Below are 25,458 nucleotides of genomic sequence, written 5' to 3' on the forward strand. Positions count from 1 at the left end.
CTTCTCCTGCTAACGTTTTGCTTAGTTTTCAGTCTGGTTATGTCATCTCCAAATTCATGTAATTGCACATTTCTAATGATCGTATGTAAAGCGTTCGTCAACTCAGCTGATGTGAGGTATGCCGGTTTGTTTGTCCTTGATATTTTGCTTCTTAGAATCCACGCTACGATTCGCGTAACATGACTCAACTTACTATGGCGATATAGTAGCTCGAGTACAATGTCAGACGGCTGCAGTTTTGCTGAATTGACTTGTTTATTTTTAGCTTCCATTTGTATGTTATTGTCAACAGCTGATGTTACGATCGGAGTTTGCAGTTGTAGTTCGGGGTTTTTTATCCATTGTGGACCTTCCCACCAGAGAGAATGATGCTGCAACTGAGCTGGTGTTAGACCTCTCGTTGCACAATCGACAGCATTTTCTTCCGACTTCACGTAGCGCCACGACGATGCAGGTATGGCGGAAGTAACTTGTTTTACTCTATTCGCTACGAAACTTTTCCACTTTTTGGGGTCGCCTTGTAGCCATCCTAGGACGATCATTGAGTCGGTCCAGGCATGCACAGTGATGTTATGGCTATGGTAATCAATGTTTTCCAATGCTTTTGTCATGATCTGCGCCAAAAGAACAGTTGCACATAGTTCCAGGCGCGGTAACGTGATAGTTTTATTTAGTGGTGCAAGTTTTGATTTTGCTACTAGCAATCGGACTATTGTATCCCCATTGTCTGTCAGTGTTTTTATCCAAATGCCGGCCGCAAATACTTTTTGAGACGCATCACAGAATCCGTGGATTTCAAAACTTTTTGTCAAATTCCCTACCCATCTTGGGATGTCAAATGCTTCAATTAAACACATGTCAGCTTGCAGTTTTCTCCAGTCCTTGGTTAATGATTCGGGTATGATGTCATCCCAACCTTCGACGGTTGTCCACACTGTTTGAAATAGCAATTTAGCCTTTATTGTGATTGGGGTTAGCCAGCCTAAGGGGTCGAATAACTTCGATATTTGCGAAAGAAGCATTCTTTTTGTCAGCGGTTTGTCATTGGTGTCATTATTTTTATTTTTAAATGTAAATTTGTCTGATTGGGGAATCCACTGTAAACCTAATGCTTTTGTTGTTTCCTTATCTTTGAATACAATCGGTTTATTTTTCTGATCTTCTGGTAGATGCTCTAGTAATGCTGGATGATTGCTGGACCATTTGCGTAAATTAAATCCTGCACTTTTTAACATGTTAATAAGTTGTTGTTGTTTTTCTAATGCAGTTGCAATGCAATGTGCTCCACTCATGACGTCATCCACGTAAACCTCTCGTTCAATCACCTGTGCTGCTAGCGGATACTTATGTGCCTCATCCTGTGCTAACTGCTTGAGCGTTCTTAAAGCAAGGTACGGCGCTGCCTTTTCTCCAAATGTCAAAGTACAAAGGTCATATTCTTGAATCGGCTCGTGTATGTCATTTCTCCATAATATCTTTTGCAATGGTTGCATGTTTTCTGCTACTAATATCATCCTATACATTTTCTCGCAGTCGGCTGAAAACACATGTTCATACGTGCGCCATCTAATCAGTACAGCTTGTAAATCCTGATGTAATTTTGGGCCACATTCCATTAGGTCGTTAAGGCTGAGTCCCGATGATGTTTTTGAGGATGCATTGAACACTACTCTGAGTTTTGTAGTAGTAGAGTCGGGTTTTACTACCCCATGATGCGGCAAAAAACATTCGATGTCCGATTGGCTTGTGCTCTTTTTCATATGTTCCAAATCAATATATTCCTGCATAAATTTCTTGTAACTGTCAGATAATTCGGTGTCATTACTAAGCTTCTTTTCCAGGCGATGGAACTGGGCCAGTGCTTTTCCCTTTGATTCTCCTAACTTTTCTTTGTAATCGGCCACCATGGGTAGCTGTACTTCATACTGTCCATTCTGTAAACGTCTGGTAGTGCTGACGTAAAGGTCCTCACAGTATTGCTCTTGAGATGTCATATTTTTGGCTTCAGTAATTTCCTCCATTTCCCAATATTTTTTGATGTCATCTGTATTATTTGTAATGACGTGGCAGTTGTAAGTTCTGCCCGTACCGCTTCCTCCTGACAAAATCCATCCTAATTTTGTCTGCTGTGCACAAGGTTGTAAATCTGTGCCTGTCAGCAATCCTCCCATTATGATTTGAGAATGCACACTAGCGTCTAGTAAAATGTCAATTGATCGTGAAATATTGTAATCTGGGTCAGCAAGTGTCAGATGTTCGATATGCGACCAATTCTTCTTCTCAAAAGTTACGTTAGGCAAGTTGCTTACTACGCGCGACATGACTAATGCATCTGTTTCAAATGTAAAGTCGTTGTGTCGGGACATGCATGTAAGGTTTACTTTTCCTCGGCTTTTGTTTGTCACGGAACCCACTCCTGCTATGCACGCGTTGTATTGAGTCCTTTGCAATCCTAATTTTTGGGCCGCCGACTCGGTAATCAGTGTAACTTGAGAGCCGGGGTCAATAAATGCTCGAAGTGTCATGTAGGTACCATCCGTGGCCTTCACTTTTAACAGGGCTGTTGCTAACATGATTTCGTCATCGCTTCCTATAGCATAATGTACGTTACGTTTTTGATGGTTTCCTGGTGTAAATGGTGTTGATGTTGGGGACATTTTAGTTGCAGTGGATGTCGTTGGTTTCATAGAAAAGGCCTTGTGCAGCAACGTATTATGTGCAGCGTTGCATTCGCGACATCGTTTTTCTGACTTGCAATAATTTTTAGAGTGATAATACAAGCAGTTTTTACATATGTTAAATTGGGCCATATGTTTTAATTGAACATCAGGTGACACACTTAAGAATTTGGTGCATTTGAATAAATCGTGGTCTTGGCGACAAAAGGAACATGATGACTTGTGTTCTTGAATATGCATTGCGTTATTGTACGATGGCTTGGAAAAATTGGTTCTGTATTCCCGATGGTAATTTTGTTGGTTGTCATTAAATGGTTTATGCAGTGTCATGTTGTCAGGTTTTTTCTTTGTCACGGGCTCCAGGGCGGTAAATTTTCCCTCTAGGAAATCCATAAACTCCTGAAGTTTCGCTAACTGACGCGGCGATTTTCTGTACTCCATGTAGTCGGTGTAAGTTTGCGTATCTAACTTTTCACACAAAATGTGCACTAATATCGGATCCCAATTCATAGTATCTACGCCTAGGTTATTAATGGCATGTATTACTTCCATAGAGGTGTCAAATAGCTTTTTGATTTCGAATGCAGATTGGGTTTTTACATTAGGCTGTCTCAAAAATAATTGTATTTGTTTGGTGAAAAGAAGTTGCAAATTATTGTAACGATGTGTCAGCAGATCCCAGCAGGCGTCATAATTCTCGGCACTAATGTGTAGATGCTGTACGATACGCTCCGCTTCTCCCTTCAGTTTGCACTTTAATATTTGCATTTTGTGGGACTTGCTCATGTTAGGGTTCTTATGTATTGATTCTGAGAACAAGTCCATAAATGTAGGCCACTGAGAATAATTCCCACTGAAAATAGGTATGTCAACTTTGGGTGCAGTTTGTTGCGAATGGTCAACAAAATTCAACTTCATGTTCAGTTGCTTTTTCATATCCTTAAATGATTTTTCATGCAGTAAATATTGATTGTTATAGGTCTCATCCCTCCCCTCTAGAATGCTATCTATTTGTAAATGCAAGATGTCAATGGTATTCCAACGTCCTTTCAGAGATTTTATCTCGTCCTCTATCTCCCATTTCTCTACTAGATTGTCAAGATGTAAGCTGTCAATAAGACGGATTAAAGATCTAAAGTTGCTTCTCTGAGTCCTCATGAGCTCTAGAACCTTCTCATCCTTTATTTGCAAAGTGTCAATACCCTCTCCAGATGCTTCCATAAATATGTCAAATGTCACTTTCTTCTCCGGCGGGGGTGGCGGCGGTGTCAATGGTTTAGGTTTTAAAAGCTGAACGATTTCGTCCTTAATTTGCATAACAAAATCATAAATATTTTCTGTATAATATTGATGCGTTTTATCCTCTTCCTGCATCAAAAGCTGATGATTCTCTTCGAATGTACGCCAGAGCTCATCTATCCTTGACGCTCTCGCCTGTCTATATTCAAGGGTCTTCCGTTCACGAGGATCCTTTTTGATGTTTCGCGACATCCTCTTGATGTCCTCCATGACGGCGGCTTGCTTCTCTAATAGACCTTCCATGTTGGTCGAATTAGGTATGCAATGAAATAGTTATAAAAGGAAAGATCTTACTTGAGTTTCTGCAACAACGCCAACTTATCTCCGAAGTAATGCACTGCAATCCAATCACTTGCACGAAAATGTCAAAGTTTTATGTCAATAAATGTCACTGGTTTTGATTCCGCGGACCTTACGTACACGACACGCGACGCGAGGGCCTTAATCGAAGGACCAAAAAAAAATGTAAGGGGGGATGGGTGCACTATGTAAATGTCAGGTAGTTAGAGGTGAAAAGACGGGTGTACGTTAAGATGGTTTATTGAGAACTAAAATTACATGGCAACCAAATGCAGTGACAAACAATGTGCTAAATTAACAGAAAATACATAATTTAAGATCATATTGGTCAGTAGGTCGCACATGCCTGCATTAATGCATGCATAAGAGTTGTACTTTGTACAGTCCTCGTAAGTATTATATATTTTGATTTTATATAAAATGTACGTTATACCAATTGAATCTTATACCTTATGAAAATATAGATTTTGTTGTTATACGTAACGTTCATTATATGTTGTGAACGTTATTAATGTGAAATTATACATTTCGTTTTTATACGTCGCAATACGCACCCCAAATCCTTGAATCCGTAATACCGTCACTTCCATTTGAAGTGTATTTTTTTTGCGATTCTTTAAAAACATAATGGATGGATCTTGAAATTCATTGTTGAATCATCGATGACTTACACAAACTCTTCTCGCAAGACAATTTCATATTGTGTAGTAAGACAAGTGTTACTAACATAATCATATTGAGCCTAAAGTAATGTCCAAAGCTATTTCTCTGATTGCAGATAGCGCATTCACATTTTAACATAACTTATTTTATTTTTTAGGTCCATGGTCCAGTCCGGTAAATACAGAAGCATGGACATAGTCGGCTACCTCAAGTCGGTGCTGCAAGAAGCTCGTCCGTACTCCACTTGCAAGCTCATGATTGTGGGACTGCAGGTAAAGTGAGATTTTAGAGGAGTGTAAAATATGTGCATATAAGTTTGGACAATTATATTGTATTTATAAACTTTGGATGATTATTGGCTCATGTTGATGCCATTTACAGTGTCTTAAAATATTAAGTGTGGTCTGGCACTATCTATTTTTTTAATTATATAGGTATACTTTAAGCACTTTTAAAAGTTTGTTTTTATTTTAAAACTGTTTTGTTTCAGGGTATCGGTAAAACTAGTCTGCTAGAATGCTTACGACAGGAATCCGCTATCGTGCACAGAAGAAAACCAACGGAGGTAAACTACATTTCAATTAATAAAACAAATCAAATCCTTCTTTACAAACAATACACTAACCGTCCCAAATTCATTTTAACAAACATTACACTTGTCCCTACAGCACTGGGCTAAACGCATGGGCAACAAGGCTGCTCGCCGCGGCAACATGTCCACGGTGGGGGTGGATATAGGCACCTGGATCTATGAGAAGAGTCGCTCTAATCGACCCCCAGTCACGTTCAGGACTTGGGACTTTGGAGGGCAGCAAGAGTAAGCATTAAAAATATTATAGTCTTTAACTTGATTCAACAGTTTGTCTTATTTATTTATAAATAAATTAGATGTTATCGGAAAAATACATTCTGACGCTTGCCTCTCCCATCCTATAAACGTTTTCAATCCAACTTTCTATAAGTTTTTTAGGATTCTGTACCTCAAAATGTAGAAACGGAACCACTAGGAAACAATTTGTTGTCCGTCTGTCTGTAAAGATATTTTTTTTTTATTGACTGTTATCTAGTATCATTGTCAAACGATAACAAATGAACGCAGCGATATTATTTTAAAGCCAATTGCCATGAGTATGTTATTTGTAATAATCAATTCATTTGTTTCAGATACTACGCTACACATCAGTACTTTTTGTCTCGTCGGTCCATATACTTGGTTGTGTGGAAAGTGACAGATGGAAAGGCGGGACTGGCTGGTGCTATACAGTGGCTTAGGTAAGAATTAATTATGTGTTTCTAATTTACAAAATCGTTTTTCATGGTCAGAACTACCAATAATTTATACTACATTTGCCAATTTATATAAGTCCTAAAATCCGTATCCAGCCGTGTAATAATTTTTTTTATTTACTGATACTGTATTATTTAAATTTTCTAGATTAAAAAGCTCCGTAAATAAATGCTTAAATGGATTCGTTTTAAATTCATCTGAACTAATATTATATTTACTTTCCAGATCAATACAAGCCCGGGCGCCCGGCTCTCCGGTTATAATGGTGGCCACACACTACGATCAAGTGTCTAATGTAAGTAAAAGGATAAAATGTACTTGGACATTTTTGTCTTGGGTGGACATATATGGCTATGTGGGAGATATCAAAAAATATAATAGTTTTGAAATGTAAAAAAAAAAACTTTTATGTTATTCGGGATTGTTAGCATAGCATACCAAATTTCATCAAATTATGATCAGTTGTACATTCATGTAGAGGTAGGTACATTCTCACAAACTTTTTACCCGTATAACATTAGTGTGATGTATGCCAACGTCGATTTCAGATTTCAAAACCATCTCTTTTATACTCACAAAGTAACCATTGTCCACAGAGTACTCTCCCAGAGAGCGAGAGTCCGGAAGCGCTGCAGCGGCTCATCAGATCCTCGATCATGGGGGCGCCCGACGCCGACAAGATGGGTCTCCCACGGGTCATGGACTCTGTTGAGGTATGTATGTAAAATAAAAATAGTCAGCAAAAGAAATATGTACCTATAACCCCCAGCGCAAACACTGACCTGACAGGTGATAGATGACATGAAAAATACTTACAACAGTGCTGGTTTGTATGTACTTGTATGTATCGATAAAATATTATTGATCCACCTATGAATCTTGGGATATGTTAATCTATTTTCTTCGCTGTAAATATTTTTTGCAAAAACTGAGAGAATAAAATGCTTTCGTTTTGTAATTAGTACCTATATCTCGGTACCTATATATCGTCTCGTCATTTAATACTCAATAAGTATATATTTTTTGTTTCAGGTTTCTTGCAGCACCCGCCACAATATACGACTGTTGGCTGATATAATCTACACCATCGCTTACAGTGTGAAGCCACCAGGTAAAATTTATATTTAGATTCTAGCAAGTACTGATATAATGCGGTATTTAATAGTGTCTACGGCATATGATAAGTGGACACCCGTTGCTATAAGCTACTATCCCAATTTCAAAAACAGAGTAACTTACTAGTTCTTTATGTATATTTATATATTCATTGGTATGTTCAGTTCATATGTGTATGTTGTGTGTAGCTACTAATAATTAAATCTTTAGGTACAATATAGGTACCAGTCAAAAACATTGAATTTATTTGCTTTTCGGCATTTTTCCAAGTTTGATGAAAATAATTAATAGTACCTATAAAGTACCTATTATTTTTCCAGGCAGCAAAGAGCCTATGCTCGAGCAACGCGTGCCCTGCACGTACCTGGCTCTGGAGGAGTGCGTGGCGCACCTCGCCGCCGAGTTGCCCGAGCCCGTGTTGAAGCACCACGACTACAAGAGACTGGTGTGTGAAATGTGACGTTTTAAATTTACTTAGCCGGCCCTGGCAGAATACCAGTGCTGTGATTATTTAATAATAATCATACTGAGTCAGAATCTTTTTGCTAACATGATAAATACACATTTTGTACATACAGCGCTTTGAAAGTATACTGACTGAGCAGAACAGCAATAGATTTAATTTCGTTTAGATGTTCGGTTTTAGTCTCCCTAAATGTGTATTTCTTGTTCTAGGTAACACAATACATGCAACAGAAGGGGATGCGCCTGTTCCGTGACTCTGCTGAGCTGCATCAGGCCACCATGTTTCTACATGAAAACGGTAAGAAACTACTCTACTTTCCATCCATTCAAAGGTTGTCTGGAAGAAGTCGCTTTTAGCGATAACAACGCCAATTGTACTTGTTTTTTATTAGAGTAAGATTTTTGTGTTAAAGAATTAATAGGCATCAGTGACCATTTTTTCTGATTTAAACGCTTTTACTAATACTAAATACATAAGAAAAAGTACCCTGATACGCTACTTTTACAATTTACTCTATGTCCCTCGGTCGTTACAGAAGTTGTTAGTTTGTTTTTTAATCTCAAATACTAAATTGACAGATTCTGAGCGGTTCATCAATGAATAATGAATGAATAAATGAATGAATAAATATATTTATTTCACAAATAAGCTTAACCTAATACATCCCACAAAACCAAGTACATATTGGTTTGTCTGTGGGGAGGGAGTCGCACTTCTTTTTCTATGATTACTTATACTTAAAAAATTTTAACTTAACATTTTCTTAACTTTACAAAAGATAGACATACCTAACGTTACATACATAGACATATTGTTGATTATTAATGTTATATAGGGTAGGTTATAGGTTTTTAATTAGCAATAATTACATAGCTATATTTTGTAGAAGGAAAGTTTTATATAATCTTGAAAATGTATTTTTATTTGGTTCATTTCTTATATGGATAGGCATCTCATTATATAACAATGGAATTCTGCGCTGTAACAATAGTCGATTGTCCCGCCAATAGAAGCTGGAGAATCGGCTGTTGATGAACCGTTTACAACTTTTTATACATCATCATCATCATCATTATCAGCCCGTATCTGCCCACTGCTGGGTATAAGCCTCTTCCCTATCACGCCCTCTCTTCCGGTCCTGTGCGAGTCTAGTCCAGTGTCTACCGGCCACCTTAACAATGTCATCAGACCATCGGGCCGGCGGTCTGCCTATTCCTTCTTTTATACATCGTATCTTTTTATACATCGTCACCTTACCTTAAAACGTTGTTTATCCCCCCAGGTGTATTACTCCACTACGACGACGCGACACTAAAGGAACTCTACTTTCTCCGGCCGCAGTGGCTGTGCGACGTGCTGGCGCATGTCGTCACCGTGCGCGAGATCAACCCCTTCGCTAGCAACGGTGGGTTTTTATCATCTTCATTAGTAGTTAGATATTCGTCTCCAGAAGCTTACACGTCATCGTCAAAATTATCGTCATTAATTAACTACGACACTAAGTGGTGATAAGAGACACAAACCATAGAGAGGAAAAAGGCAATTTTTTGCCGGAATCCTACACAGCAATTCACTAAATAGGTAAATATTAAAACGTCTAGGATATACCATAACTGCATTATGGACCGGAGTAACATTGGTTTTGACAGACTTATTATACGGTCACACATTCTCTATCCAGTACAATGGAAACCTTATCCCGTATGGTGCAGTCAAACCTATGAAACTTATAGAAAAATTGCGTTTTCTTAACTCATAAAGCTAATAAATACACCTTCGAGTAAATTTTACCTTGCTTTCTTCCCCAGGTATAATGAAAATAGACGACCTCCCACATGTCTTCAAAGCCAGCCCCCAGCTAGGCGGCGGCGAGGAGGCGCATTCTTTGGGAGTGTCATTGCTGAACAAGTTCGAATTGGCTCTGTCGTGGGATAGCCGGACCCTGGTGGTGCCGCCGTTATTGCCGCAAGCTGAGCCTGCTGAGCCACAAGTAACTAGACAAACTATCATCATTCAGACCCCTGACATATGTACCGATAATAATGTGCTATATTTAGTCTAAAATTATTTATTTTGATGGGTTTGAATTATAAACTTCACGAGAATAATTATGAACAATAGCCGTGACAATTCACCGCCCTGAGGCACTCCTCAGATAGAAGCATAACGTATGGAAAATATTATCGTCAGTTTTCTTTTTATGATCAAGAATTACTGATTTATCTAGATTTGACATAAATAATGAACAAATTACTGGCAAGTTATTTGGTGATAATAGGGCGTAAACTAAAACCCGTGTATGCACTTGAGGAGATTTAGAAGAACAAAAGGAAACGGATACAGATTAACCATAGACACAAAACATACGTTTAGAAACTTTATGTTCTTAACAAATAAAGTACAATAAAACTAAAATATTTAACTAACTAACCCCTGATTTCCCACAGCTCCCGCTCAGGACTCGAACCTGGTCATCCAGCAACCGTGGGACGCCGCGACGCGCCTTCTCAACTACTCTGTCAACTGCTGACAGTGGACTGCACGGGACCGAGTCTCCTAGCTTGATCTGTGAGTTAATAGAAAATGTTATATTAGTAATCGGCGCTATATGGCCCTCATATTAATTATAATAATCTTGCATCGCTAGCCATATGCCTCTCCCAAGAAGCGTCACAACACTCTACCATGGCCTTTCTCATGCAGTTTGTACCGATCACCTGTCTAATACCGTTAGTCGAGCGTGCTGCTAAAATACGTTTGCCTTTTCTTAGTCCTTTCCACTCGAGAACTCTAGTAGAGCTCCCAAACTCCTTCGGTCATCGGTTCTTCGGGGCAGATATGCAAATTCAGATTCCAGTTTTCAGCTTCCATTGTATTTGAGAACAGTTTCCGCGCCACGACACCGCACGAATCACTAACACCTGCACTATCCGGACATATATCATTGTAGCTTACTAATGATTTATCCCTAATTCCAGTGGAAGACCACCCGCAAATCACCATCACGGGTCGCTGTAGCGGCCGCTCTCTGCGCCGGCTGCTCCTCCTGTCTTACATCCCCCGAGGGTTCTGGGCGCGGCTGGTGACGCGGCTGCTGCAGCATCAGAGCGTGGCTAACCAGGCCTACCCTCCACAGAATGATGTAAGTGTCTAATAAATAGGAGTTGAAATTAAAAAGAAGAAGATATAAGACAACGCCTTGTGGAACACCTGTAATTCGCAGATACAGCCGGCGTAAAAATGGCACTATGCACGTCCTTAGCTCTGTTTTTATCCAGATCGCAATACCAAACTTAATGCAAAAATGTAAAAAAATCTAATCCTGTATTAGATAGATGTGTAATAAATGGCCTGACGTATAATAAATGCTCACATTCAACAGATGGAGCTAGACGAAGCCACCACGGCAGCTCTAGAACTCCAATGGGGCTGGAAGCTGTGGCAGACGGGCATGAAGCTGGTCTCCGGCGCGCTGACACTCGTCAGCATCAGACAGGTAGAGTAGAACCAAAAGTATGTAACTAAAGTCGTTGAAATATAATAGGCCCGTTTGGACAGCTACACGCTACTTACTCTTAATTTACTTGATGAAATACATAAAAAGACACATAAGCTGGCTTATTATTTAACGGCCGAAAGAAAATTGAACCTTTGAAGCACCAAAAGTTACTTATTGTTTAGATTTTTTATGAGATGTGACACCAGCTGTCATCCCATACATTTTGCAGCTGTCCAAACGGGCCTTTTATATTTCGACGACTTTACGTTGTTGACGACGTTGTTATTATTTTAAGGCATTTATCTACTTAATTCTAATCTTCTATCTATCTAATTGTTATGTGTGTTTTCTCGAAAATAAAGCAAGATTTACTTAACTTAACTTCACTTTACTTGACAGGTGACGCCGGAGAGGGACCAGTTGCTGCCGGGGCAGGCGACGGATGTCGATGGTGGTTATAGTCATGTGCAGTGAGTTTTGTACTTTTTATTATTTATGTTCTGCTGTAAATGTTGTTGAAATCCCTCTTTTACATCAATAGATACGTACAGGCACATTGAAGGACAGATAGAAAACTATGTGCCGCACAAGCGGCCATCCGACCTCAAATTTGGACTGTCTCCCTTTAAGGGGTGGCAAGAGCTGTGATACAATAATTTATGCCCTACTTTGCACGTTTGTAATAACTCAAGTATAGACATATAGGTAAACCTGATAAACCCACACACACATATCCTTCTTCTTCTTCTAGTGCCGTCTCCTAGCGAAGGTTGGCAATCATCCTGCTGATTTCCGTCACACAAATATACCTACATACTTTTTTTCTGTGTTCAGATTCCGCGTCCAACAAGACGGCGCGTGGACGGAGCTGAGTGCGGGGGACTCGGCGTGTATCGAGATTGAACTGCCGGCCGAGGTGTGCGTCGCGCGCCGCATCGACGGACTGCCGCTGTCTGGGTACCAGGTAGGAAGTAGTTCTGTAGATAACCGACAGATGGCGCTGTAGAGCGATTTGTAGGAAATGAGTGGAAATGGAGCGATTATTATGCGAACCTTATACTATGAGGTACGATGGTCGGGACAGATACCGCTATACGGGTTCTTTATCGATGTAGATAAACGGCACTATATCGTGATTCGACATAAATTCAGCACTGTAATTTTATCGATGCCGATTATGTACCCGTGTATCGGCAGCAGGTAAAATATTATTCTGGCGGCTATATCGCGATTCGTCATAAATAAAGCGCCCTTATTTTATCGACGACGATAAAAACCCCGTATAGCGGGAGCAGGTGCGATATAATTTTATCGACGTCGATAACGAACCCGTGTGGCGACCTCAAGTACGATATAATTCCGCGTGCAACAAGACGGCGCGTGGACGGAGCTGAGCGCGGGGGACTCGGCGTGTATCGAGATTGAACTGCCGGCCGAGGTGTGCGTCGCGCGCCGCACAGATGGGTTCCCACTTTCTGGATATCAGGTAAACTAAAAAGTTCCGAGGATTGCCGATAGATGGCGCTGAAACAGGGATTTGTAGGAAATTAGTGGAAATGAAGCGATTAATATGCGAAGGAACGATAGCTGGGACAGCATCCACTACACGGGTTTGTTATCGACGTAGATAAATTTCACTGATATAGTGATAAATTAAAGCGCTCTAATTTTATCGACGCCGTTAACGAACCCGTGTATCGGCCACAGGTGCGGTATTATCCGGTTGATATATCGGTTGATATATCGCGATTCGCCATAAATACAGTGCTGTGATTTACCCGACGTCGATACCGAACCCGTGTAGCGACCTCAAGTGCGATATAATTCCGCGTGCAACAAGACGGCGCGTGGACGGAGCTGGGCGCGGGGGACTCGGCGCGCATCGAGATTGAACTGCCGGCCGAGGTGTGCGTCGCGCGCCGCACGGACGGACTGCCACTTTCTGGAGGTAGACTAAACCGTCGTTGTAGTTCCGACAGCGGCCAACAGATGGTGCTAAATCGGGATTCCTAGAAAACAGCAAATTTACTATATTAAACCGTATTACACGCGCCGTCTACTCCCGGGGTTATTTCGCACCTGCTGCCGCTACATGGGTTCGTTATCGACGTCGATAAAATAAGAGAGCTTTATTTATGACGAATCACAATATAGCGATTTTAAACACTTCATATCTACTGCTGGTACACGGTTTTATTATCGACGTCGATATCATTAGAGCGCTTATTTATGACGATTCGCGATATAGACCCGATATGGCGATTCGCCATAAATACAGCATTCTTATTCTATCAACGTCGATAACGAACACGTGTAGCGACCTTAAGTGCGATATAATTCCGCGTGCAGTAGACGGCGCGGGGCGGGGGGCGCGGGGGACTCGGCGTGTATTGAGATTGAACTGCCGGCCGAGGTGTGCGTCGCGCGCCGCACGGACGGACTGCCACTTTCGGGATATCAGGTAGGAAGTAGTTCCGAATTAGGGAATACAATCCCGGCCTTTATTTGGGATCCCGGGATTTCGGGACTGGATGAAGACAATCCCGGGATCCCGGGATAGTCCCGGGATCAGGGTCACAAACAAAAACACGTCTAACGAATCAAAGTTTTTAGGTTTATTGGAGACACAGTTTTTATAATTTAACTTTGTCAGACCATACTTCGGTGAACAAAAAATATACTTCTTAAAAAAAGATAAAGCATTACTTAAAATAGGGAATATACAAGCAATTCAAATAAAGGTAAAATATTATTTTTAATAAACTTCGTTATTTCAAAATTATGCTTCCATTAATATTTTTGATTATATACTTAATTTATTTTTGACCGAGTAAATAACTGTTGAAAAGTACAAAAAAATTTTCGTAATTCAACGTAAATCTATTGCATAAAAATATAAAAAAAAATGCATATTCCTTATTATACATTTTCTTAATCACCTTACACAAAAGGTATCATAATTATCTTAAAATAAAGATAGGAACTTCTATGTTTGGTAATATTTGCAATTCCAACCTCTTTATACCTAGTTATGTATTATATATTAGTAATTTTTTTCTGTTTTTTTTGTCAAAACTGTTAGATTAGGTGCTTTTAACTTATTTTATGTAACTTTTTAGCAGTTGTGGATATTTTTATTGGATAGAGATTACTTTTTGCGGATAAAAGCATTTTATTTCATATCCGTAAGGAGTTTAAATCTCGAGATATGATTTTCTATGAATAAGAAGTAATTTTTTAGTATCTAAACTTTAAAATGGCCGCCATTTCTAGAATATTGAGATTTGACCGCACATATGGGGGTTTTTTCTCGATGAAATTACTCGTAGTATTCCCCCTTAAAGTTAGTCGGGTTCGAAAAAAAACACATTGTATATCTAGTACAATACAATTATTTACGTTTAAGTTTACGAAGAATGGTACACACACATGGTTAAATAAAAGAAATATTATGTTACCTGGGTCTGGGTTCTTATCCATTTAATTTACCCTTTTTTGTCAATCCCGAAAATCCCGGGATTGGCAAATTTTAATCCCGAAAATTTCGGGACTGGAAAATGACCGGGATCCCGGGATCCCGGGGACCGGGATCCCGGGCTTGTATTCCCTATTCCGAATACAGCCAACAGCGCTGAAACGGGAATTCCAGAAAATGAGCGGAAATGAAGCGATTTAAATTACGATAGCCGAGACAGCTGCCGTTATCTACATAGATAAACGTCAGTGTATCGCGATTCGTCATAAATACAGCGCTGTGATAGGTGGAAGCTGAATAATTCTACTACGAAATGCCACCTGAGGGGTCTACACGTGTTCGTTATCGACGTCGATTAATTCGTTTAAAGCGCGTTCCGCCAATCAATCAACAGTTTGGACGACTTCAGTATAACACCTTATTTTCTTTTATTGCAGAGTATCAGTGTGGAGCCGAACCCCGAAGTTCTGACGAAGCTGCTCGCTCTGTTCACTGACCATGTGGACTTGTTGTTAGAAGACTGGTATCCTTCATTAGGTGAGTTACATTATCAATTCATTACACATCCACATCACAATCATCATAAATAAGTCAACAATTTTATACGGTGCACGGATAAGATAAAAGTCAAGTTTTTTGACGGCTCATTAGTTTTCTCAGAGCTTTATTTAGAAAATGAATTTAGTAATAACTTTATGGTTTGAACAAACGAACCTAGCCGATGAGCCGTGGGTGAGGCAAACTTCTACTATCTCCATAGTATGCTTAAATAGATTTACTTTCTACAGTTATACTTCAGCCATAAGATAAGATTTATTTATCAGTCAGTATAAATTTAAATTGTAAGGCGCATAGTCAGCCACATTTACCATTTAACCACCGTTCCAGGCACCCGCTTCGTCCACACATCCGAGGGTCGCTGCCTCATCACCCGCCTCGTGCCGTGCCCCGCGTGCCTGCGCGCCCCCGCGCCCGCGCCGCCCCCGCACCACCTGTTGCCGCAGGTATACACATAGATGGCAGTGTTGGGTAGTTCTGGGGAGTGCCAATAGATGGCGGTAAAGTGAGTTTTGAAGAATATGTGTGGGAACTCAAGAAACAGTAACCTTTTAGGTACTGGGTGCCGGGTGACGCTATTATTGCGCTCTATATAGATCGATGTAGCAGTTGCCGCAGGTATCTCTAACAGCTCTGTAGATGTCACTTTCTGGCGACGCAGTTTTAAAGAGTGCCGCTAGAGGGCGGTGAAGCAAGATGCGTGTTTCTAGATGTGTCTTTGTAGTGATGTTATACTGAATAGTAACCAATATATGGCAGTAAAGCCAGTTGTCCACACATCCGAGGGTCGCTGCCTCATCACGCGCCTGGTCCCGTGCCCCGCGTGCCTGCGCGCCCCCGCGCCCGCGCCGCCCCCGCACCACCTGTTGCCACAGGTATGTGGCGACGTAGTTCTGGAGAGTGCCGATAGATGGCGGTAAAGCGTGTTGTGCAAAAAAAATGTGGAAACTCAAGAAATTGTTGGGCAACTATGCTATGGCAGATGAGCGTATACGTATGAGTGACTCTTTTCGTTTGTGGTCTTAACTTGTAAAACTGTCTGAAATTAAAAACATTTCTCCGCAGATCCTCATTTCCTGCTAATTGTTTCAGGCGCTGAAACGTTTGGAGCTCAATAACGGGGAAGAGCGCCGCAGGGTGCGGGTTTCAGAGGAGTCCCGCGCTTCGGACGGAGACAGCGGGGTGGGAGGCGAGTCTAATGGTAAGTATATTTTTTTTAAATAGCGTCTAGTGTGCCCCACTGCTGGGAAAATACCACCGCTGTTTTCTTCCACAATCTTTGATACTGTGCAATTTCAGCCCAAATAAAAAGTCGACTTTTAGAAGTTCGTGAGAAAATCTAGATTGTAATATCAAAATTTTTGGAGATAGTAGGAAAACGTGACCATCAAAGTTTATATGAAGAACCATTTTATATCGCGGATTCCCATAGGTCTATAAGTGATTGAAAAGAAGTTGTTCTATGACTACTTTCGGCTTTGTTTACCAATTTAGCTGTTTGATTGCACGTTTATTGTTTGAATTATACCAACCCAACACTTCCAGGCTCATCCCTAGCCGGCTCAGTCGACCGGCCTCCCCGAGAGGGTGTCTACGTGACCGCATGGACGCAAGAACGCTGCATGCTGGCCGCTTGTACCGGCTTGACCCTAACCTGTGGGACCCACGGGAATGTGCGCCTTAGCGATGTCGCTCCAGATACTGTAAGTGGCGAATTTTGTATGTCTGTAGAAAGCTGGATAAATTGGCTTTGTAATGGTGTTAATTTGGTGTAAATTGGTTGGGTAGTTTTCGAGATATTAGGGTGGAAAGGGAATGTATGCTAGCCGCCTGTACCGGCTTGACCCTAACCTGTGGCACCCACGGGAATGTGCGCCTTAGCGACGTCGCTCCTGATACTGTAAGTGGTGAAAATTGTGTTTTTATGAATAGCTGGATAAATTAGCTTTGTAATGGTGTTAGTTTGGTGGAAATTGATTGGATAGTTTTCGAGATATGAGGGTGGAAATGGAAGGTATGCTAGCCGCCTATACCGGCTTGACCCTAACCTGCGGCACTCACGGGAATGTGCGCCTTAGTGACTTCGCTCCTGATACTGTGAGTGGAAAAAATCTTGTGTGTATGAAAAGATGAATAAATTACCTGTATTGTATATTTGGTGTTATTGTATATTTATTGTATGTACATTTGGTGCGAATAGGTTGCGTAGTTTTTGAGATATGAGGGTAGGTATGCTATCTATGCTAGCCGCCTATACGGGGTCTGTCTGACTTGCGAAGTCCAAATATCCCGGATACTGTCAAAGGATATACACTTGCAGCGAACAATGAAAAAGTTCCTCCTTCCATTCGCGTTCCATGTCATTGGAACTTTTTCATTGCTTGTGAGTGTATTTTGCTACAACGTGGAAATGCTGCAAGTATAATGAGTACCTTTGGGCGAGGTTCCATTCGAAAAAGCTTTTGAACTGATGTTTGAGTTTTTTAAGTTGCTAATTGTAATAATTGTATTTTTCTATTATCTCCAACAGCTATTCCTCGACGTAGAAGAATCAATGCGCGCGCGCTGGGACGACATCACGGTGGGCGGCGTGGCGGGGCGCGGCGCCTTCGGGACCGTGTACCGCGGCAAGTGGCGCGGCCAGGCGGTCGCCGTCAAGGCGCTGCAGCCCATACCAGGGTCTAAGCAGGGGGGGAAACATATGGTAAGTTAGGGGGGTAAATGGTAACAAAAAATAGTAGGGGTAAAATTTTTGCATTTTAGAAAATCGGTGTTTCATCAAAATTGGTTCATCCGATGTGGAGTAAAAGGAGCTTATGGTATGCTACAATTTCCTATCTATACCCATTTCAAAATTAATCAAAATCGGTCTATCCATTCCGACGCTAGAGGCCTCGAAACAAAAAAATACGTAGTGAAGTTCAAAATGCGCTGATTCATTAAAATTGGTTCATCCGATGTGGGATAATAGAATCTTATGGTAAATCTACAAAATACTACCTATATCCATGCCAAAATTAATCAAAATCGGTCTATCCGTTCCGGCGCTAGAGGCTTTCAAACACAAAATGCATAGTAAAGCGCAATATGTGCAAACGTGTATACTATAATGCATGTTGTGTATGATCACGTCACGGAGGGCGCGGCGCGTTCGGGACCGTGTACCGCGGCAAGTGGCGCGGCCAGGCGGTCGCCGTCAAGGCGCTGCAGCCCATACCAGGCTCCAAACAAGGAGGGAAACATATGGTAGGAAAGGGGGGAAAATAATAACAAAAAATTGTAGAGGTAAAATTTTTGCGTTTTAGAAAGGTGTTTCATCAAAATTGGTTCATCCGATGTGGAGTAAAAGGAGCTTATGGTAATCTATAGAGTCCAACCTATATCCATACCGAAATTCGTCAAAATCGGTCAATCCGTTCCGACGCTAGAGGCCACCAAACTCAAAATTAAAGTTTTTTTTTTGTTTTATAAGTAATTTGTGATTCATCAAAATTAGTTCATCCGATGGGAAGTAAAATAAGCTTATGGTAAGCTATAAGGTCGTATCTAGATCCGCGCCAAAATTCATCAAAATCGGTCCATCCATTCCTGTGCTAGAGGTCTCTAAACACTAATTACGTAGCAGAGTGCAATATTCGCAAACGTGTATATCACAATGCATGTTGTGTATGATGACGTCACGGCGGGGGCGGCGCGTTCGGGACCGTGTACCGCGGCTAGTGGCGCGGCCAGGCGGTCGCCGTCAAGGCGCTGCAGCCCATACCCGGGGTCTAAGCAGGGGGGGAAGCATATGGTTAGTAAAAGAATCAAAATTAGAAAAAAAAATATGTAAATGCTTTTTTTTGCGTTTAAGAAAATAGGTGTTTTGTCAAAATTGTTTCGCCCGATGTGGGGTAAAAGAAGCTTATGGTAAGCGACAAGGTCCTATCTATATCTATACCGAAATTCATCGAAATCGGTCTATCTATTCCGACGCTAGAGGCCTCCAAACTCAAAATGCAAGTTTTATTTTGGTATTATAAAAAATCGGTGATTCATCAAAATTGGTTCATCTGATATGGAGTAAAAGGAGCTCATGGTAAGCGACAAGGTCCTACTTATATCCATACCAAAAGTCATCAAAATCGGTCTTTCCATTTCGACGCTAGAATGCATAGCATTTGACTACACATATACAGCATAATGCAACGTGTACTATAGTCTAAGTCCTGATGTGAACACTTTCTTACCATTTCATAATAATATTATATGTTTGCTATTTTGTAACTGCGCCCGCTAGGTCAATATAAACATAACCCTTTACTTCGCCAATGATGTCTATTCTGAAGGCAGAAATTCAGGATTTATTTACCAAATTTAGGTTTTGACAGTTCTAAAATTAGCATCTGCCTTCAGAATCGATATCAATGAGTTCCTTCTTTTCCTGTACCCTTCATAATTTATTCTGTCTAAAGTCTAACTAAGTCTAGTCTAACTCCCCAATGTCGCTCAACAGCAAGCAGCAGCGTCACGGTGGGAGCGTGACCCCGCCTCGGGCGCTTGCCGCGCCTACTGCGCCCTAAGACAGGAACTCGGAGTCCTACGGGCGCTGCGCCACGCCGGAGTGGTGCCGCTGCGGGCCGTGTGCGCCGCGCCGCTGGCTCTGCTGACCCCGCTCGCGCCTATGGTAGGTTGTGTGTGAAGTGTGACCGAGTGAAAATGCGAAATTTGGTTACTATTGTGATATTTTCTTGGTTTAATCAACGATGACTAAGCAATGAGACTATTACGGTATGTAATGATGTATACAGCTAAATGAATCTACAAGAATCTCATCCATGAAACTAAAAACAGTCGAAAACTCACAATGAATGTGAAAAACGACAAAATGTAAATACACAAGCACACTAAGACAGCCTAAGTTACGGTATGTACAGCAAAATTATTCTACAAGAATCTCATCCATGAAACAACAAAGAATCCTAGGTCGAGTGTGAAAAGTGACGAAATGAAAGAGTCCATAACACACAATGAGTGTTAATAATGACAAACCACACTAAGACAGCCCCTGACTGGAGTGCGTACTGCGCGCTGAGGCAGGAGCTGGGGGTGCTGCGGGCGCTGCGCCACGCCGGCGTGGTGCCGCTGCGGGCCGTGTGCGCCGCGCTGCTGGCTCTGCTGGCGCCTATGGTAAGTTGAGTGTGAAGTGTGATGAAGTGAAAATGCGAAAATTGGGTAATATTGTGATATTTTCTTGGTTTAATCAACGATGACTCAACGTTAACGTAACAAAATCCAGAGCGTAAAGGTATTTACAGAAAAAAACGATTCTACAAGAATCTAATCTATGAAACAACAAACAATCAAAATCATAATGAGTGTGAAAAACTACAAAATGACAAACCACTCACAATGAATGTTAAAAACGACCAAATGTAAAAACACAAGCACACTAAGACAGCCCCTGACTGGAGCGCGTACTGCGCTGAGGCAGGAGCTGGGGGTGCTGCGGGCGCTGCGCCACGCCGGCGTGGTGCCGCTGCGGGCCGTGTGCGCCGCGCCGCTGGCTCTGCTCACTTCGCTGGCGCCTATGGTAAGACGTGTGTGAAATATGGACAAATGAAAATAAATGCAAATGCAGAAATTGGACGCAGCTTATTGATATCTACGATGATATCTTCCGCATCCATTACGGTATGCGTCCGTAACGGTATGTACACCAAAACGATTTTACAAGAATCTCATCCATGAAAGAAAAAACAGTCGTAAACTCACAATGAATGTGAAAAATGACGAAATGGAAATGCATAAATTGGTTACCATGTGTTATTTTTATCGTTTATTCAACGATGACTCAACAATGACACTATTGTGATTTCGATGATGCATGAACAATGAATCGATGATGCACAACGAATGTGAAAAATATCAAAATGAAAAAACACTACAATACATACAATCATTTCATCATCAACAGCGCAATATATGACACTCTAAATCCTCAATGTACCTTCTATTTTATTTGTAAATGTCATATTATAAATTATCATTATTTGTAATGTTTTCTTTAATTGTGCAAAATAAAGAGTATTGTAATATAATTTTCTCTTCCCAGGGAGCCCTAGACGGCGTGCTCCTCCAATACCGGAGCGTGGGGAGCCGAGTGGGCGCGCGCGCGGGGCGCCGCCTCGTGCTACAGGTGGCTCGGGCTATCGAGTATCTGCATGCTTCGAGGACTGTGTATAGGGATCTTAAGGTATGTTGATTTGGGTTTTTAGGAAAATCTCTCTCAGCCTTCTATAGTCCACTATTGGACAATGCCTCTCCTAACGATCGCCACCCCAAACGGTCACCCGCCATCTGCATCCAGCGGCTTCCCGCTACCTTCCGCAGATCATCAGACCAACGGGTTGGGGGGCGACCGACACGCCGTTTGCCGACACGGGGTCTCCACTCCAGAACCTTTAGGATAATGCATGGCTATAATTACATGCTACAGTCATACTAGAGCGCAGTGAACCGTTTAGTTATTAGTAAAATAGTGATGATTCAAATCTGTCAAAGTATAGCCAATGAACATTGAGTATAGAGGGATCGCTTTTCAAATTTTTACTTTCGAATGAACTAAAAAGCAGTCTAGTGGGATATCTTACAATAGCCCCACCCCAGATTTATAGTGTTAATAAGACTGTATACAGCTTATATATTATATAGCTTTCCTATGCAAGACGTGCATTACTGTAAAAAGCCTATGATAATTCTGGTATGAAACGTCGACTGTAGACTTCAGAAATAACTTCGCATTAAAAATTATATTTTTTTTATCTCCATTACTCTTACCACCATTACTTCATCTCTTCAATTTAATAATGCAAGTATTTATTGTTGTTTCCAGTCCGAGAACGTCCTGGTGTGGGCGATGCCGACGCCGCAGGAGGCCGCGGCCGCCGAGCTCAGCCCCAACCCCGTCAACGTGCACATCAAACTGGGCGACTACGGTGCGTGAAACGTGATGGAATGGATTTTCATTCACTGCACAAAGCATACAAACAGAGTAGATAATATAAGTCCACTGAGTGCAATGTGTGTAACTCTGAATATCATAACCACGTATCCGAACGCCGCATCGCACCGCCTTCTTATGTTGATATTAACAACTTCAACTCTCGGTGACTAAACAATAAAATATAACGAAAGATACGCAAACCACTGAGTGCAGCATCTGTAAAACTGAATATCCATCAAGTCAGTGGCTACCCCTATCCTACTATCATTTCACTCCTATACCCATACAGGTATTTTTTCTATAAATAATTTGTATATCAATATATATCTGAGTGCAATGTTCGCAAAACTGAATATTCATCAAGTCACATTTCACACCCACGCAGGTATAAGCCGCATCGCGCCGCCGTCGGGCACAAAGGGCTTCGGAGGGACCGAAGGGTTCATGGCGCCCGAGATCATGCGCTACAACGGGGAAGAGGAGTATAATGAGAAGGTGAGTGGTGATTTAGAGCTGTGTTTAAAGCCGCGTTTTTTTATTCGAGAATGCGTCGGTTCCAATCCTGGCTGTACTAATGAATTCTGAGAAGAAGTACCTAATTAGACTTACATTACTTTATTTTGTGTAAAAAAAAATCCAATCCCTATGGTAAAAAGTCATGTGACTAATAATATTTCTACAAAGATAGTTTTTCGCTATTTTATTAATGCTTGAAGTGGTGTAGTTGTTGGCTCCAACCCCCAAAAAACCAAAACTAACCAGGTTCTGAGGCAATGCGAAGATGAATATTGAAAAAGTATTGTTCTTTTTACACTCTACAATATATATTCCTGTCCTTATACTTGCACATAATATATTTATTTACTTCACCCTCTCCCCAGGTGGACTGCTTCTCATTCGGCATGCTTCTGTACGAGGTGCTGACGCTCCGACAGCCCTTCGAGGGACACGAGGCGGTGAAGGAGGCCGTGCTCGACGGCGCTCGGCCCGCGCTCAATGCACGGGTGAGTGCAATGTTTGTCGATATGGATTTATGAAAGTTAGTGAGGCGAGATTCCTTGTTGTCCAGGATAATTTTATTACTTCGTTAAAAAAGTAAGAGATACGAGGCGGTGATAGATAGAGCCCACGCTCACCGCGCCACCGCATCTGTGGTTGAGTGCAATATTTGTCGATGTACGTACATTTACGTTGTTAGCGACGTTAGTGAGGCGAGATTCCTTGTTGTCCAGGATAATTTGATTTATTCGTTAGGTAAGGGATACGAGGTGGTGAAGGAGACCGTGCTGGACGCCAGGGTAAGTGTGTAGTGGCTTTAGACATGAGTGTAATGTTTGACGATGTGGATTTACGTTATTAGCGACGGCAACATTAGTGAGGCGTGCTTATAGTAAAACAAGTGAATGTACGGAACAACCCGAACAACATTATAGTAAAAAATATGTAAATATCATACTTAGGTGACCCTGGGATATTATGAGTATTTCCATGAAGTCTGAATTATTTTTATTTAGGATCAATTCATATTTGTTTTCCCAAACTAAATAAAGTATAATTTTGCATAAACCTTTTGTAATAGCTTTATGTAAAATTCGAGCTTTCTGAATCAGACTAAATTAAAAACCTGTATTCCTCTTTTTTTCCTAATAAACCACTCTCTCCCCCCAGGACCTCCAATCCCCAATCTCGTTCCTAGCCCTCATGCGCCAGTGCTGGAGCGGCCGGCCGTCCGCCCGCCCCTCCGCCGCCGCCCTAGTGTCCGTAGCCGCCGCCCCAGAGATGCCCGCCCTACAGGATGCCGCCGCTACTAGGGCTAGCCAGGGGTGGCTCGCTTTTGGTAAGTGTGTTTTGGGTTCAATTAGATAGATAAATTAATAATTTTCACTTTTACAACACAGAACAAGTAGAAATATAAGGAATTTAATCACTTTACAACAAATAAGAGGATTCTGAACAGCTCTGTGTACACTATCTGACTTAGGTGAAATTGGACGAATGCGATGCTATAGAGCGTTTAAAACCTTTAGTGTGTTGACAAGATATTCTAAGCGTGCCGGTGACAAATATGAGACACTGGAGTGATGTTCAGAAGGGCTAGTACGGGGCGCATTTAAGACGTGACGATTATTTGCATCGCCGTCACTCACATCGCGCAGCTTCAAGAGTGAGCGCGACGGAGAACTTTTGTCACGTCTTATTAGCGCCCTGTGCTACAGGGCCAGCTGACCATAGGTATGATTATTTGAACTTAATAACCATTTAACCTATTACAGAGACCATCCATCCCGAGACAGGCGACACGGGGTGGGAGACGTGGGGCGCGGGGGACGCGGGCCGCGTGCACACTGTCACCGCCACGCATGCGCACTTCGACACGCAGTATACTGTCACTATGCCGCTAGGTTAGTGATAAATAGTCTTATTTTTGTTAATATGAAGGATGGTTACGAAGCTAAGTGAGAAAAATTGTTTTACATACTTTATAGCAAATGCGGCAAAGAAGGAAGAAGACTGCGTGTTCATATCATGTCGGGTTCACCAAATTGCTTTACAGGATTTATGCAATAGGAAAACAGACTTATCTCTTGGTTAAGAGTAATAGGTTTATGAATTGATTGTATATAGGATGATTTTGAAGATATACATTTTGTTCGAGTAGGTATTGACATTTAATATGGAACAGCTGTTTTTTTTTCGCGATTTCAGGGTTGGCCCCATAGTGAAAGTTGGTCAGTATGACTAGGAAAACACGTGGTGAAAATATTATGCGCGTCTCCAAAATCACCCTGTATATTGGTGCTGCCTTTATGCATTAGTCCGTTATCGACGTAGATAAACGTCATTATATCGCGATTCGCTATAAATACTGTGCTGTTCTAATCATAGCAGAACAGGCATTAAACGGTTTATCGACGGTAACTGATCTTATAAACCCAAGATGCTTGTAATAAACGTATCATCTACATACAGTAACAGTCAGTCAGTAAGTAAGAGACAATCCACCCCTCGTCGGGCGACACGGGGTGGGAGGCGTGGGGCGCGGGGGACGCGGGCCGCGTGCACACTGTCACCGCCACGCATGCGCACTTCGACACGCAGTATACTGTCACTATGCCGCTAGGTTAGTGATA

The 25,458-nt window shown here is 41.6% G+C and overlaps 1 protein-coding gene across 1 annotated transcript in view; it reads left to right on the forward strand.

Annotated features, from left to right (window-relative positions):
• Nucleotides 1-25,458, forward strand: part of LOC105382082 (leucine-rich repeat serine/threonine-protein kinase 1) — a 97,425-nt gene that overhangs the window by 55,432 nt on the left and 16,535 nt on the right. Inside the window, 30 exon segments of the mRNA XM_048629739.1 lie at nucleotides 5,098-5,212; nucleotides 5,431-5,505; nucleotides 5,609-5,757; nucleotides 6,105-6,212; nucleotides 6,454-6,523; nucleotides 6,825-6,941; nucleotides 7,261-7,339; nucleotides 7,665-7,789; nucleotides 8,020-8,107; nucleotides 9,093-9,215; nucleotides 9,619-9,800; nucleotides 10,258-10,378; nucleotides 10,789-10,952; nucleotides 11,193-11,306; nucleotides 11,709-11,779; nucleotides 12,144-12,273; nucleotides 15,222-15,321; nucleotides 15,673-15,788; nucleotides 16,128-16,217; nucleotides 16,435-16,543; nucleotides 16,888-17,045; nucleotides 17,873-18,059; nucleotides 19,842-20,008; nucleotides 21,437-21,577; nucleotides 22,217-22,319; nucleotides 22,713-22,822; nucleotides 23,209-23,331; nucleotides 23,996-24,164; nucleotides 24,601-24,729; nucleotides 25,317-25,448. Of these exon segments, the coding sequence (XP_048485696.1) occupies nucleotides 5,098-5,212; nucleotides 5,431-5,505; nucleotides 5,609-5,757; nucleotides 6,105-6,212; nucleotides 6,454-6,523; nucleotides 6,825-6,941; nucleotides 7,261-7,339; nucleotides 7,665-7,789; nucleotides 8,020-8,107; nucleotides 9,093-9,215; nucleotides 9,619-9,800; nucleotides 10,258-10,378; nucleotides 10,789-10,952; nucleotides 11,193-11,306; nucleotides 11,709-11,779; nucleotides 12,144-12,273; nucleotides 15,222-15,321; nucleotides 15,673-15,788; nucleotides 16,128-16,217; nucleotides 16,435-16,543; nucleotides 16,888-17,045; nucleotides 17,873-18,059; nucleotides 19,842-20,008; nucleotides 21,437-21,577; nucleotides 22,217-22,319; nucleotides 22,713-22,822; nucleotides 23,209-23,331; nucleotides 23,996-24,164; nucleotides 24,601-24,729; nucleotides 25,317-25,448 (3,665 nt within the window).

Source organism: Plutella xylostella, chromosome 24 (assembly GCF_932276165.1).
Source record: "Plutella xylostella chromosome 24, ilPluXylo3.1, whole genome shotgun sequence".
Lineage (NCBI taxonomy): Eukaryota > Metazoa > Arthropoda > Insecta > Lepidoptera > Plutellidae > Plutella > Plutella xylostella.